General features: G+C 60.5%; 1 protein-coding gene across 2 annotated transcripts; it reads right to left on the bottom strand.

The window, feature by feature from the left end:
* Positions 1 to 4,395: 4,395 nt before the first annotated feature.
* SIK1 (salt inducible kinase 1) lies at positions 4,396 to 14,229 on the bottom strand. Of its 2 annotated transcripts, XM_026496833.4 has the most exons (14): positions 14,105 to 14,228; positions 12,898 to 13,068; positions 12,344 to 12,460; positions 9,963 to 10,026; positions 9,624 to 9,785; positions 9,415 to 9,539; positions 9,188 to 9,311; positions 8,339 to 8,562; positions 7,888 to 8,037; positions 7,323 to 7,445; positions 6,990 to 7,206; positions 6,159 to 6,437; positions 5,393 to 5,627; positions 4,396 to 4,877 (listed from the first exon to the last, which is right to left on the bottom strand). In XM_026496833.4, the coding sequence occupies exons 2-14, from the start codon at positions 13,051 to 13,053 to the stop codon at positions 4,517 to 4,519; spliced, it is 2,337 nt and encodes a 778-aa protein (XP_026352618.1). In that variant the 5' UTR covers positions 13,054 to 13,068; positions 14,105 to 14,228; the 3' UTR covers positions 4,396 to 4,516. The 2 variants fall into 2 exon arrangements, with proteins under 2 accessions (XP_026352618.1, XP_057162680.1); XM_057306697.1 differs by lacking the exon at positions 7,888 to 8,037 and having other exon boundaries at positions 14,105 to 14,229.
* Between the last annotated feature and the right edge of the window lie 1,864 nt (positions 14,230 to 16,093).

The following is a 16,093-nucleotide window of genomic DNA, read 5'->3' on the forward strand; positions in this document are numbered from 1 at the left end:
CCAGTCATCAGGAAAATGAAAATAAATGCACAATGAAGCCATAATAAGACACCACTGCACACCTTTTGGAATGGCATCACATGTGCCGAGCGCGGGGGAGGGTGCGAGCTGCTGGGTCGCCCACATGCTGCGGGCAGCACTGTGAACTGCCGTAGCCCCTTGGGTCGTGGTTTGGCAGCTTCTGGTAAAGTGAACAGCGGTCGTGGCCCATGACACAGGCCTCGTGTCTCCGCGTTCCCCCAGGAGAAATGAAACACGTCCACACAAATGCTCGGGCGCAGATCCTCACGGCAGCCACACTGGACTAGCCCAAAATGGAGATGATGGCCCCCCGGCCCGCCAGCAGGTGCGTGCAGCACAAGCTCTGAGGCGGCCACCCTGGGCGGACGCAGGGCAGCGCTCTGCAGACAGCGCCTGGACCAGCCTCCAGGCAACCACGCGAGAGAAAGAAGCCAGGCAAACGGAGGGCACACGAGGCACGGTCTGTTCATAGGAAACCCCAGAAAATGCACGACTAACCCACAGTGACACAGAGCAGGCCAGCAGCTGCCTGAGGCCAGGGGAGAAGGAAGGGCCCCTGCCGAGGACCCGGGGGCTTTCTGGGGCACAGCAGGGCCAGGGCTGCCCAGGTCCGTGCACTGTCCAAGCTCACTGAACCGCACACTTGGGAGGGGCGCATCGTGCTGTGTGCCAGCCGTGCCTCAGCAGAGCTGCTCTGTTCTGGGGGTGCGTTTTTCTGTGGGGGTTCACACCCCTGTGCTCCTCACGGTCTTTGATCCGTGGTCCAGGGGGACCTAGGAACCCAAGTTCATACTTGAGCCCCTGCGGCTGGAAGTGGACACACCTGTGAAGGGAGAGAGCTACCTGAGTCAGTACGTGCAACAGCATCCTTAAGACGAGTGGCTGAGCCTTGAGCAAGCTGGTCCACAGACACTTCGCTCCTGGGAGCTACGGGCCTCGCACGCCAGGTCAACACGTGGTAGCCGAAGCCACACAGCCTACATACAGCAGCCTGGCCGGGGACAGGCGCAGGGGGCTGCAGAGCCCACTTGGGGGCACACAGCGAGGCTGAGCCCCGCACCCCCCTCAGGGCCCCTCGAGGCTCCGGCCGCCCAGAGCGTCAGCTCGGTGCAGGACGTTGGAGCTCTTCCCACGCGAGCACCAGCCGAGGCGTGGTCAGGCGTGCTGTCTTCCCTGGGCCAGCCGACAGACCGTGGCATTTCCCGGGACCCTTGGGGGGCGGCTGGCTGTCCTCTGTCATGTCCTCTGGCTCACTGTCCCCCACAGGGACTCTACTGTCCATGTCAGGCATCACGCCGAGAGAATCTAGAACCTACACAGAACCCACATAAAAGTGGCCATCTTAGCCATGTTCAAATGTCCATTCATGTTGTTACATGGCCCTCACCACCGTCTGTCTCCAGGACTTTCCCTCGTCCCCACACTGACCTCTGTCGCCATGAATCACTGACTCCCTGTGCCCCTTCCCCAGTCCCTGGTGCCCAGCATCCCCCTTTCTGTCTCTACGGATCTGACTGCTTTGGGCGCCCCTGTAAGTGGGTCACACGGGATCTGTCCTGTGCCTGGCTCAGTGCACTCAGCGTAATGTCCTCAAGGTTTGTGTCCGTTACAGCAGGAGTCAGATTCCCTCCTTTTCACGGCTGAATGCTATTCCCCTGTGCGAGGGGACATCACGCTTGTCCGTTCACGCACCAGCGGGCGTGTGGCTGCTTCCACCCCTGGCTACCGAGTCACTGTTGTGAGCCCGGGGGTGCAAGGATCTGCTGGGAGTCTGCTTTCCGCTGTCTGCAGTCTGTGCTCACAGCGGGACGACAGGGTGATCGTTCACTTTGTTACGGAGGCACCCGCTGGCTTTCCCCCGAAGCACCGTCCTCTCCCACCAGCAGTGCACGGGGTTCCAATGGCTATTTTACAGTTTTTGATAATGACCATCCCAACAGGTGTAAAGAGATTGAAGAACTTTTTAACCAGAAACTATTTGCCAAGGAATCAAGATGAGGAGAATCCTTTGTTCACCCAGCGGCCACATCTCCGCTATTGCCAGGACTCGGTAAAATCAATTTTAAGAGACTGGGAGCGATCGGCCGTGAGGCTCTTCTAAATCCTTGACTCACAAGCGGGTTCACAGAGCATCACAGGGGAAGGAGTAAGGCGTGAATGGCGCTCCGGGGTGGGGGGAGAACCAGCTGAAGACCGTCAGGGCTGCAAGGTGCCCAGCACGTTCGCGGAGCCCGCCGCCCACCACCCCAGGAAGGCGGGGAGAACAGCACAGTCCGGGTGCCCTGGGCCCCAGGCAGCTCCTCCCGCGCCCTGACCCTGACTGACACTCAGTGGCGGGGTGGACGCGGCTGCGGCCAGGGGGCCGTGGGATCCTCGCAGCCAGGCCGATGTGGGAGCTTGTGCCGTGCCCCCTTCTTTAAGATGCAAACTCTGAGTGCAGCTGGAGGAAGCGTGTCATAAGGAAGGCACTCCCGCAGAGATGAACCACAGGGAAAGGTCAAGGGTTTTCCCGCAAATATTTTATTTAAATATTAAATTAAAAAACATACACCCACTAATCATTTGGCATACATTTCTCATGTTAACATAAGAAATAAAATAATTAAATCAGTTATGGTAAAAAAACAGACTATATACATCTTAGATCACGTAGTGCCTATAACCAGGCGCCCAGCCGGCCCCACAGCGCGGTGGAGAAACTACAAAACACACGTCGCACACACCTACACACGAGACGCAGAGACACACTCACAGCAAGAAAGAAAATCTCCGTGAAAGTAAAGTGCTTGTCATGGTTCTGAGGCCTTTGATCTGTGGCGTTAGAACAGCGAGGAGTGGAACAAGGGAGCCGCCTTGGTGTGGGAGCCAGCCGTGCAGCCTCTGCGCCCCCGGAGGCCCGGCCCCGGCTGCCCGGACGCCCTCCTGCCCCCAGGCCCCCTCCATGAGCCGGCAGGAGGCTTTGGTGATCTCTGCGGCCAGGCACGAGGACAGTCCCTTCCCCGAGGCCTGCGAGAGCCACGGGGCAGTAGCAGCGGCGCCGGCGGGGGACCGGTAGCAGCAAGCTGGGCAGACGCCAGCCCCAGGCGCACGCCCCACGGCCTCCCTGCCCGCTGGGAGCCCGGGCAGTCTTTGGCTTCTACAAATGCCCACCTTTCCCCTGTTAATACTGTAGGTCGTAAGAGCCAAAGTGAGCTGAAGGCACCTGGGTCGGTAAAGGATCGGGGACTGACGGGTGCAGAGGGGGTGAGGCGGCCCACCTGCCAGGGGAGGACGCACGTGCCTCCCTCCTCCACACCGACCCGGTGCTGGCGCTTTGTAACGTTACCAGAGAGGAAAATTTAAACCAGGAACACAAAAGTGTAGTAAAAAATATAAAAAATAAGTAGTGTATATTCGTCTCCTATTTATATACATGTACATTTGCTTTAAAAAAGGAACAAAGCTTGAACAACACTGATCTGACCTCTCATTTCATTCTCTCGAACGAAAGCCTACCAAGTGTGAGGCCTGGAGAAGGCAGGGCTAACCCCAGATCGCGAGCCGGCCGCGGGCAGGCGGGGTCGCCAGCAGGGACCCGTCCCCCGCCTGCTCCTGCCCGCCACACGCCTGCTGTATTGCACATCCCCCACCCCAGTTGGTTGTTCTTTTTGGACCCTGATAATGAAATGCATAAAAACTTAATTAGCAGCGGAAATAAGATGGGCAGCAGGAAGAAAACTCTCTGGGGCCCTCCAAGGCACGCGGGGGATCCAGGGCACGCACCCCGGGCCGGAGCCCCCGACTCACAGTCCCCCATCCCCTTCCAGTTTCTTCCTGCAGCTCCTCTGAAGAATCCTGGAAACCCGACTCGAGCAGTTGATAAAATTCTCATCTAAAATAAGGAAAAAAACGTCCATGGGGTTCTGATTTCAGGGTAGAGAATTTCAGGAATTTGTAGATTATTTTCTCCTGGGCTGGCCAATAGAGCTTTTCAAAAACGGATGCGTAAAGCAGGAAGTTCACAGTTCTCACTCTGAAGCGTAAATGTTTCGGGAAGTGGAGAATTGTCAACTGAACAAAAAAGGGTACTGAACACACACAGGCACACACACGATGAACACACAGCTCACACATGGTTTCTTCCGAGGCAATCCCTCCGCGGCCCCACCGCCCCCGTGGTCCCCTCCCGCCGCCCCTGACCGACCGCAGTGGCGCTGGCCCGTTCAGCCCAGCCCTGTCACCTCTCGCCCCGCCGCCCTCCTTCCCCTTCCCATCCACCCACCCCGACACGCCCCTCAATTATTATTTTTCTTCAGAAAGTTTCCAGGCCCTACTCAGAGTTACATTTGCTCAGTGCAAAGAAAAAATAAAACAAAAAATCAACTAAAAAGCCAAAACACCAAACGTATTGCTTGTTTCGCTTCTAGAAACTTATTGGCTTCGAGTCCGGAAACATCTTCACATCCTCTGACATTATTGCTTCGAAGGGCCAGCGGCCCGAGCGGAGGCGGGGCCCTCACTGCACCAGCACAAACGTGCCCAGCTGGCCCGCAGTCAGGTCCTCCATCTCACAGTCCGCCTGCGGCAGCCCCGCAGCCACAAAGCTGGGGGGCAGCGTGGCGGCAGGATAGGGGGCCGTGGCATGGCTGATGTGCAGGTGGGTGTCCAGCAGCTGGGCTGCCGAGGCCACCGGGGAGCCCCCGGCTTGCAGGAGGTGGGGTGGCAGCAGCGGGCCGGGCCCCAGCCCCAGCTCCTTCTGGAGTCCCGACACGAGGAGAGCGCCGTCACACGGGGCAAGGACCAGCGGGGCCGGGGGCAGCTGGGGGGCCTGCTGGCAGCTGGGTGGGCCTGCCGGGTGGTGCTGCAGCTGGAGCAACCTGGAGGGGCGCGAGGGGGCAGGGAGGGAGACCAGGTCACTGCCGCTCTGCCTGCTGTGCCTCCCACCAAGTTCCGCCACCCTGCCAGGCGCACAGGCTGCCGGGGTTCCCCGCCACCAGGGCCGAAGGGCCGCCCCGATGAGCCGCGGGCTGGAGCTGCTCCCGACACGCAGCGCTGTGCAACTAATCCCCCGAGCAATTCCTGACATTTCCATTCTCCGTCCTGCTTTTGCAGCAGCTCAGAGACGCCAACCAGACGTGACATTCTCATTCACTGCCCCCTCCGTCCCCCCACTTACAGGAGGGCTTCAAAGCGAGGAAACCCAACTGCTCCCCACCTCCGCCACCATCTACAGGGAACAAGGCCCTACCTCACGGCTCTCCCCATGCTGGGGGAGGTGCACTCATCTGATTACACGGACAAGGGGACCAGCTTAAGAGATAAGGTTACTCAAGAAACCCAGCTGTCCGGGAGTCCTCCCGCAGGGAGCGTGACGGGCGCGAGGCGGGCATACCTTTGCTGGTGCAGAACCTCTTCCAGCAGGCTCCGGCCCTCCCGGCTGCTGGCCCCGCTGCCGTGCAGGCCCGGGCTCTGGGCGGGCAGCTGGAAGGCGCTCAGGCCGCCCCTGGAGGCCCGGCTGGAGGAGGAGGGCTGGCACACCTGACGAGCCAGCCCCTTGATCTTGTTTAGACCCAGGAGCCCTTTGGTCCTTGCATTCTTCCTCAACTGCTGCCGGAAAGCTTTCAGCCCTGGGGGGGAGGTGCACAACCAGGATGGTCAGTGGATCTCTGTCCCAAGGCTTGCTGGGGCTTGCAGACCTCAGGGAGGCATAAGGAGGGACCCCGTACAAACGTGATGGGATAGATGGACGGCACGCCTTCCTATGGGGGTTATGGGTACTCTCTGGTTACCCGATCACTTCTCACCACAGCCCCCTCCTGGGGCACAGGTGTGAGTCTGGGCACAGGACCCTTTGGGGAAGGAGGGCATGAGCAGTGCCTTGGGACCAGAGAGGGACCCAGGCAGGCAGGTGCGAGCTGCCTTCTCCAGAGTAGAGCTGCTGGGCCTCCCAGTGTCTCCTGGGCTTTTCGGACCAGCCACCAGGAGACTGCGTGAGTTCGTCCTAGAAGACCGGGACACCTAGGACCTGGGAGTACTGCCACTCGGCCACACCCGGCTACACACCGGGGACACGCCTTCTGCCCCAGGATAAAGTGATGCCCTCCAGGGGCACAGAGCATCCTCTGGGAAGGGGAAGTGTGCACGGAAGGGGAAGTCACCTTGAGTGAGCGACGTGTCCGATGCCCTCCGGCCTTCCTGGAAGCTGATGGGGAGCAGAGTGACCCCTCCTGGGGCCCCCTGGGCCTGCAGCACTGGGGTGGCAGACTGGGCTCCCAAGAGCGGTGAGGCCAGTCTGAGAGGACAGCAGGTGCCCAGCAGCCCCTGAGCGGCCAGGCGTCCACTGAGGCCCACGGGGCCGTCGCCTGCTGAGAAGGTCAGACAGCTGTCGGAGCTGGTGCCTTCTGCAGGGCTCGTGGCGGAGGAAGAGATGACGATACCTACGAAGAAGCATGCGCTCTTGAGGGGGGCCCCTGATGCTCCCCAAGGCCAGAAGCAGCCCCCGGCACCCGACAGTTCTCACTACAAATCAGAAGCGGCCACAGCTCTAGCAGAGAAACTGGCACGGAAACCTTCTCCGTACTAGCCTCCTTGTCTCTACCCTCAGCCGTGGTGAGGAGGGGTCCACGACGGCCAGAGCCTATCAGAGTCTGGGAGCTGCGACAGTGGCCGGCCACCAAGAGGGTGCAGCTGCCTCTGCGGCTGACTCGGGGCTCCCACAAGGACGCACAGCGGCCTGGACGGAGGACCTGCCCTCCTGGCACCTGGGGGCAGCTAAGCCCCATACGTCTGCCACCGGAGGGCCATGTGTGGTCTCGGTGCGTGATCTGCACAGCCTCGGGAGTCAAACAACTGACCAATCCGGACACATGTACTTAGAAGCCGCCCGGCAAGAAAGGTACACTTCACATCGGTCGGTCAGAGCCTCAACCGTCAACCCGCCCCCCGGGCCGCACTCCAGGCCCCTGTCCCCAGCCCACAGGGACACTTACACGGAGGGGCGCACGGGGAGAAGCAGGTGGAGACCTCGGCCAGCGTGTGCCTGCGGCCTGTGCTGCCAGACAGGGGCTTCTGGGCCTCCTGCTCCTCCTCCAGGCCCGGGCCCTGCCTGACCTCCTCACTGATGGACGTGTCCAGCAGGCCGCTGGGGGAGATGGAGCGATGCCGGAACACTCCGTTGCAGTTGGCGTCCAGGGGGAAGAGCAAGGGCTGCAAGGGGACAGACACAAACCAGTAACTCCCAGGGCTCTGTGGGACCCAGGCGGGGGACGTCACTCCAGCTGAGAGAACCCCTCCCCGATGGCCACCCAGTGAAGGTCACACACCTGGAGTGAGCTGAGGGGGTCACAGTCTGTGTCGGCCTGCAGGACAGACTGCCCCAAGGCCTGGGGCTGAGGACACAGCAGGGAGGATCGAAAAGAGTCACCGGACAGGCCTTCCTGAGGCACCTGTGGGTCGGCAGAGGACAGACACCATCAGGAACTGGCTCTGGGGACCGTCACAAGCAGCATGACAAGAAAGACCCCACTGGCTTTGTTGTGGGGCTGACAGACGCCAGCCATTACCTGCCTGGGCTAAGGACATACGCAGCCTCCTCTCTAAGGCCACCCTGCACAGGGTCACCAAAAGGTGTCAAGAGGCCAGAGCGGGGACAGTTAAGAAACAAGTGGCCGCAGGGTGGTGCCTGACCCTCCGCAGAGTGGCCAGCACCCCCCCTCCAGTCTGTGGCTCACACAGGAAACCCCCCCATGCCTAATGGGCAGGAGACGTGACCTGGGGGCCAGTGGGCTCTGCGTCTCACTCCCGGGCCTGTCAGGGCAAGGGATTCTAACGGGCGGGGGTGGGGGGCGCAATCCAAGGCCGAGCTCGCGAAGGAGATGGCTCCCCCACCTCAAAGCCGCTGAGATCTGAGCTCCTGGGCCTCTGCTGCCGGGCCGGGCCAGGCCGGGCGGACGGCGGAGTGTGCCGATACTCCTTCAGCCGCTCGAGGAGGAGGTAATAAATGGCAGCAAAGTGGTTGTAGCTGCTGTTCTGTAGTGACTGGGGGGGAGGGCGGAGAGAAGCGGGGTCAGGGTGAGGCCAGCAGAGAGGGGCGCGGGCGGCAGGGCTCCCGCACGGGGGTGGGGCCTCGGACGCTTCTCATCGAGTGGCTGAGGCTCCCGACAAAACTGTTCCCAGGGTTATTCTTGGGTGGCCGAGAATATCCTTTAGAGGAGTGGACAGCTGGCCCTTAAATTAGCCCATGTTCCCATTTTAACTCGACGGGCCAGTGCCTGCTTTTCCTCGCAAGGAGCGCCTCTGCGGCAGAGTACGCGCGGGGCCGGGCGGGGCGGGCGCTCACCTCCACGGTCCGCTGCCGGTCGATGCCGAGGCTGTGCATGATGCCCAGGGCCTGCTCATCGTAGTGGCCCCGGCCGGAGCCGGAGCCGGGCGCGGAGAAGGCGGGGCAGGCCTGCCGTGGCACGGAGGGCCCGGCCTGCATCCATCTGTGCTGCCGGATCTGGGCGATGGTGATGCGCTTGGCGGGGTCCACCACCAGCATGCGGCGGATCAGCGTCTCGCAGTCTGCGGGGCGACAGAGGCCCGCTGAGCCCAGGGCGGGGGCACCTGCACCCATCCCCACCACCACCCGCCTGGCGCCCGCCACGGCCCTGCTGGGGACGAGACTCCCTTCCCGGGGGCACACAGACGGTGGCTATCCTGAAGAACGCTGAGACTGGGAGCAGTGGCCTGGGCTATCAGTTCAGAACTGCCACCAAGGAGAGCCACCAATCCAGGGCTCAGCCCTCGGGGGGGGGGACGGATGACAACACGGTCTTCCTAACTTGCTCAGACAGAGGGCCACTTAGACTCCCCAGTGACCAGGCCAGCATCCCTGGTGCTGGGGCCGGCGGGGACCTGAGACCAGGCCCTCTCCAGGGGACAGCAGGGCCAAGGCACCCGCCTGCCCCGTAAGTAGGGCATGGAGAAAACACCCAGTGGGTTGGGTCTCTCTTGTGGACAGCTCGTAAACACCCCACGGTAACGCGGGGCTGATTCACAGACCTGCCGGCACACTCAGACACAGTCAAGCAGGCATTTCAGGAAATAAATTCCTCCTCCCTAAAACTCTCATCCCGGGTTGCCCAACAGTTCCTGCAGCAGGCTGACAGCTGGGATGCAGCTGGGGGAGGAGGCTGGCGGCACCTACCTTGAGACATGAAGAAGGGGATGCGGAAGCGGCCTTCCAGCACCCGCTGCCGCAGAGCCGGCAAGTTGGGCCCGTCGAAGGGGAGCGAGCCGCAGACGAGGACGTACAGCACGACGCCAAGACTCTGCAAAGGACCACAGGGCCGTGAGTCAGCGCCCGGGCTACTTAGCTGCTCAGGAGAGCGCGGGAGGCCCATGGGCACCGCACACGCACACGCAGGCTCCTACCCAGATGTCAAGCTGGGGGCCTTCGTACTCCTTCCCTTCAAAGACTTCCGGGGCTGCGTACGGAGGGCTCCCACACCACGTGGACAGGGGCTCTCCTGACTTGTAGAAATTCCCAAATCCAAAATCTGAGGGACAAAAGACGGACGGTGAGGTCACGGCAGACACAGCAGGGTGGCCCTGGGAGGCAAGCGCCCCACCCCCGCCCTTGCCTGCCAGCTTGATGTCCATGCTGCCGTCCAGCAACAGGTTCTCCGTCTTGAGGTCCCGGTGCACAATGTGATGGCTGTGGCAGTACTCCACGGCCGACAGAATCTGCCAGAACTTCTTGCGCGCTTCATTCTCGCTGAGGTGCCCGTTGGAAGTCAAATAATCTGAGGAGCGACAACACAAAGCTATAGCCCGAAAATTCCAGAGGCCGGCCAGCCTCTGGGGCACAGCGGAAGAACGCTGTTGAGTTTTAGGATGGGTGGACCCAGATGCTGGAGGAGCGATTCCTGACAAGTCTGACTGCTTGCTTTCAACAGATACCAAAAAGAGGTGCGGCTTACCAAACATTTCTCCATTTTTTGCGAACTCGGTGACAATGTAAAGCATATCCTTTGTTTCCATGACCTAAAAACACAAAGACCTAACGTTTAACCACACGGAAAGGGAACATACCAGTGGTATAAATAATCCACTTGAACCCCAGTAAATTTTTAACTTTTCCAGGATGAGTGCATCCATTATCTTTAAAAAGGAAAAGAAAATAAACACTTCTGCATTAAAGGAACAAATATGGGGTTCCTATTCAGAAAAAGGATTTAGAACATCAGAGGGGAATTCTTCACCAGCCTGCCTACCCTAACCCACCAGAACCCGCCCGTATCAGTGTGAACCCAACCGCCTCACCGCCCGGAGGCCTCACACCCGGACCCCGGGACACCGGGAGAGCGCTGCTGGGGCTTTCTGCTAGAAGCCCGGCATGCAACGGCCGAGCCAGGCCAGGGGCCAGCACCCACTGAATAATAGATGCACACCCCTCCTTCCCACCTGCCTCACTGACATGATAACTTAGGGGCCGAGAGGCGGCTCTGCCAGGTAAGCAACAACAGACTGCTCTTTGTACAGCAAACCTCTCGGCCTGTGTCAATAGCAACAGCCAAGGTCAAACACACCCGCCAGGTTCATGTCCTGATTGAGAATTTTATCTCGCTTTGAAAACAATTTTTAAAAGAGTCTAAAACATAGCTAATTGGGCAACAAGGTAGAATTTAAACCTGTGGCACCGAAAGAAGGAAAGCCAACTCACGGCCCTGTATTTAAAATATTTCAGAGAGACACACAGAGACAGCACGTTCTTACAGAAACAGACTTCTTTAGGGTTCAAAACATAGTTGTTCCTTAAAAAAGACACCGTAAAGACAACTGCTTTCAGCCATAAATCTAACAAGAAAGTGAATCCAGTGCAGGTCAGTGAGACTTTTCACCGTCCTGGCCCTCAGCGTGTGTGGCAGATTTGAGAGTAAGAACACGGTTTATTCCTTTCCTCAATTCAAGAGAGAGATGGAAGGAGAACGAAGAGTGAACACATTTTGAGTTTTAGAAATCCTCAAGGCAAGGGGGAAGCATCTCCCCAAGGTTGTGTAGCCTGGGCCAGCTGGATGAGAATGACACACCAGTGTCAGACCCCGAGGAGGGACAGGTGCGGCTGCCCAGAGAGCAATGAGAACGTGCACCCCAGAAAGGACCTCCAACCCCGGGGACGTGAGCCGTGTGCCGTCTAACTGGGCTGCTTCACACAGTGGTACGCAGAGGGACAGGGAGGTGCACCCCGGCTCGTCCCTCCGGCAAAGTCAAAATCAGGGCTCAGCCCACTGCTGCGGAACCGGGCCAGGCACTGCTCTCAGGCACTGACATCAGGGACCACGAGGAAACGACTGAGCAAAGCAGCACAACTCAGAGATGAACACCGCACAGACCAGAGTGGATGGCGACGGGGGCCCTGCACGTAATGACTCTGAGTAAACGGTCATTCAGGGGAACACAAGCCCGATGACGCCATTTCCGAGGGATAATTTTCTATTCTCGTTCCCTCTCCTACCACACTGTGCCCCCAGCCTTGCCGACTGCACAGACGCACACACCGTGCCATACTCATCTCAGAGTCACAGGCCTTCACAAGAACCACCACAAGGAACTGACACCCAACCCACCTGGATGGAACACCGAGCATTTGCAACGAACTTCTTCTGCGAGCACACGGGGAGCTCAACACGAGACTGCTTAGCTTTGCTGTCCTAATTAAATCGACGCTTACATTCCAAAGATATAATTTCTTAGTTTCAACACGATAACAAAAATAAAGTCATGAAACAAACCAACAGGCAGACTGGGCGAGGCGTGTTCTTAACCTGGATTAAATGACAAGTTCCCTGTTCTCACCGTGGCAAAAGTATTTTCATCTCTCCGTTTTTGATGGAAGAGTTTAAATGGGAAGACAGGTGCTCCCTGCTGCCTTTGCAAAGGTAAGTTTACAAAAATGGGTAAGAGCAGCCAGTTTTCAAGTCTAATAATTATCTGCCAAGGTGGAAGTGTCTGTTTCACTGAGATCTGTCCTTCTACACGACTGCTTGGCTTGTGGCAACACACAGATCTGGTTGTTTTCATAGTAAACTAAATGTAACCACCCACATCTAAGCATCTAAAACTGGAATGGATGACAATACTAACTAAAATTTTGATGAAGCAAATCTCAATTACGATCCAAAAGCAAGAAAACAATTGAAAATACATCTGAAGAGCTTACAAAAATCAATTTACCCTCCACAACCAACTCCCTGACTGCCACACATAACCAAAGATGGGCAAAATTCAGAAACTGCAGATGTATTGCTGCAAATAACACACTTGCTAGGAGCAACAGCAAAAGGCAAACTTGAGTCCTTACCTGGTAAAGCTTTATGATGTGAGGATGATTCAGAAGCTTCATGATCTGAACCTCACGATATATTTTCTCCAAATTGCTTGAATCTAATCGAGTTTTATCGATTATTTTTATTGCAACCTACGGTTTAAAAAAAAGATATTTTGTTTAAAAAAAAACACCTTTCCTTTACACATTATATTTTTTGCTGTTTAATTTCTAAAACACTTTATGTCCCCAAAAGATCACAAAAAGTTGGGGGGAAAAATAACCAGAGTAACCATCAGTAGTACTGAAAACAGTCAAAGTTAAGTAAGTTTCCTAAGTCCCTGCTGGCTCCCTTTACAGGGCTCCGCCGGATCCCAAGCACCACACTCCTGCGTTATGTGGTCATTTCCCTCCCTACCGTCCCCTAATATCTGTATTATTCAGAATCATAATATAAAGCATTTTGTCTTCATGGAACTGAAAACTGTCAGCGCTGAGACATTACACGATGAACGCTAAGGACAGGGATTCTGCCCAGCAGCCCCCAGGATGGGTCCCCCCAGGACAGGCCGGGTGGCCGCCCCACGCACCTGGGTTTTAGTGACTCGATGTCGGGCCAGCTTCACCACGGCGAAATTGCCCTTGCCCAGGGTCCGCTCGACATCGTAGAAGCCCACCCGGAGGGGCTTCTGTTGGCCCTGGCTAGAGCCCGCGGGGGCCGCGCTCAACTCGGACATGATCACCATGGCTCCGCGCCGCACCTGCGGGCCACCGGGAGCGCGCTCAGCGCCGGACCGACCCGACCCAGCCCGGCCCCGGGGAGGGGGGGGGGGGGGCGCGGCCCCGCTCCCTGCCGCCCCCGCGCTCTGCTCCAATCCAACCTCCTCAGCCCGCCGGGCGCGTGCCCGCTCTCACGCCCTCCCCGCCGCCGGGGTCCGCTCCACTCCTGTCCCTAAGACCCTCAGCCCTGCGGGGCGCCTGGACCACTCCACCCCGCCGCCCGCGGCCGGCTCCAACCCACCCGCGGATCCCCCAGCCCTGGGGAGCGCGTGGGCCCGCTTCCACCCCCACCGCCCCCTGCTGTTGCTCAGCTCCATCCCGACCCCCGTTCCCCTAGCCCCGCGGGGCTCCTGGACTCACTCCCACCCCGCCGCCCGGACCCCCAGCCCCGCGGGGCGCTGCGACCCGCTCCCACGCCGCACCCCCGCCCCTGCCCCGCCGCCCGCAGTCGGCTCTATCCAGATCCCCCGATCCCCCTGGACCCGTTCCCGCACCATCCCTTGCCCCGCCGCGGGCGGCCGCCTCCATCCCTAACGCCGGCCCCGCAGGGCGCCTGGACACACTCCCAACGCGCCGCTCGAGGTCGGTTCCATCTCGACCCCCAGACCCTTTTAGCCCCGCGGGGCTTGTAACCCGCTCCCACGCCGCCCCCTGCCCCGCCGCCCGCGGTCGGCTCCATTTCGACCCCCAGACCCCATTAGGCCCGCGGGGTCTGGAAACCCGCTGCTACACCGCCCCTCGCTCCGCCGCCCGCGGTCCGCTCCATCCCGACCTCTGGACCGCGAGCCCCGCGGGGCTGGTAACCCGCTCCCGCGCCGCCCCCCACCCGCCCCACAACAAAGGGGAGCCCGGTGGCGGCGGCGGGGCGAGCGGCGTCCGGGTCCGCGACCCCTACGCGCGCGCCTACGGGCCCCGGAGCCCGGCGCGGCAGTCGGAAACGGGAGCCTCGGAGCCCCGGAGCCCGGCCCAGCCGCTCCGAGCCCAGAGGCTGCCACCCTGGCCTCGCCGCCGCCTCACCTCTGCCAGCCTCCAAGCGCCGAGGCAGGGCCGCCGCTCGCCCCGCGGTCCCCGCCGCGCGCTCGGCCGCTCGCGCTGCTCGGGCGCCTGCTGCTCTGGCGCTTGCTGCTCGGGCCGCCACCGCCGCCGCCGCCCGGGCCGTGCCGCATGTCAGCTCTGAGGCCGCGCCGCGCGCTCGGGCAGCACGCGCCGCCCGCTGCTGGCCCCGCCCCGGCCCCGCCCCGGCCCCGCCCCGGCCCCGCCCCGGCCGCCACCGCGCCGGCCCCGCCCCGCCCCGCCGGCCCCGCCCCCGCCGCCGCCGCCGCCGGATTGATACATCCCCATTGACGTCGCTTTGACGCCAGAGCGACGCGCGGCCGAGCGCCAGGCGAAGGGAGAGCGGGAGATCGGGCCGTTGCCAAGAGACTGGCGGCTCTGACGCGCGCGCTGATGGGGCCGTCGCCCTGGCGACCGCGGAGCGGTGACGTCAGGGGCGCCGGCCGCCCCAGGCCCGCCGAGGCCTGCCCTCCCGCCCGCTCCCGCGTTCCCGCCGGCGCGCGCCCCCTACCGGGCGCCGCAGGCGCTGCAGGCAGCTTGGCCTCCAGTCTCCGGGCGCAGCCTTCCGCCTGCACGCGAGCTCACAGCAGTCTTCGCGCGGCGCCCCCTCTTGTCGCGCTCCCCCCCAAAGGCTTGGTTCTAGTGGCTCCCAAACCCCACCAAGTGCAGCACAGCAGTGGCTGCGTCCTCTCTAGACCCCTAGTTCAGGGTCCCCGTTATCGGGGAATGGGGCCCATGTGTCCCCCAATTTACAACGGAAGTGCTCGGCCTTGGCGCCTCTACTAGGAGAAGTAGCAGGTGGGGCTCGGGGAAGCTCGCAGACTTGCAGAATGGGGCCACACGGGGTGCCAGGTGCCCGCACGCCATCTCCCACTCCCCGAATCGGCCCGCCCCATCCCGGAGAAGCGCCGAGGGCCGCCGGGGACCCTGTGGAGCTCCGCGGCTCCGGCTGTGCAGGGTCTGCGGGCAGCCCGCCTCCGGTCAGGTTCTGCGCGAATCTCTATTGTTTAGCTAGTGAGAAACATAAACACAGGGAACCGGATCCGCGTCTTCTGACCACCTACCTGCCGACCCGCACAGGTGGCCGGGGACGGGGGGGGGGGTAGGATGGGGGGCTTCTCCCGGCCGTGCCCCATCCGCGGCGCGCCGGGGGCGTGGCTCAGCTCGCCCTGCCCTTTCTCCATCGAAACTGCTGGTCAGCGGCTCCTGGGGACAGGAGGGGGTGCTGGGACCTTTGTCAGGGAATCCCCGGGCTTTGAGGAAGTCACCTGGCGGCATGGAGAGCGGCGAAAAGGCCCAGAAGGCCGATTCCTGGGAAGCCAGAGGTGTCGGTGGGAGTGGGTCTTCAGGTTCTTGGGACCAGCTATGGGAAACCGAGTTAGCAACACCCTTAGCGAGGCGGTGTTGGCGCGGTCCTCAGGTGCCCCGGTGCTGTGCGTCCAGACACGGGAAGGACTCTGCTCCTTGGGGGAGCAGCCCCTCTGCAGAGGGCCAACAGGTGGGGTCCCCTTCAGGCTAGGACTTCTCCTTGCCAGCACTGGACACTCTGCAGGTCCTGTGCGGTGGGTTACTTCTGTCTGCTGCCTGTTTCCCCGGAGCGGCAGGGGAGCAGTCCCGTGCCCCTCCAGACTGGTGCCCTGCAGCCTTGTCCCTGTTAAAGGGGAGGCTGGACAGGATGAAAATGGCACTGGGTGACAACCTCCGTGGGTACTGTTGCTCACTCCGTGTTCCTTTATGCCTCAGCAGGAAATAAAAACTTCTTTAAGGGAAGACTGAGGCTATGGGTGAATGGTATTTTTTGAACATTAGGCATTAGGAAGGCAGTGGTGTGGGATTAAACTCTATAACCTCGAATCATTTTCCCTTGTGTTACATGAAAATCTACTTCATAGGAGGGCCTGGGGTGCAAGACTTTAGTGAGATGGATGCAGAACTTGGAAGCCTTCTTCCGGA

The sequence above is a fragment of the Ursus arctos genome, unplaced genomic scaffold, assembly GCF_023065955.2.
Source record: "Ursus arctos isolate Adak ecotype North America unplaced genomic scaffold, UrsArc2.0 scaffold_4, whole genome shotgun sequence".
In the NCBI taxonomy this organism is placed as follows: Eukaryota; Metazoa; Chordata; class Mammalia; order Carnivora; family Ursidae; genus Ursus; species Ursus arctos.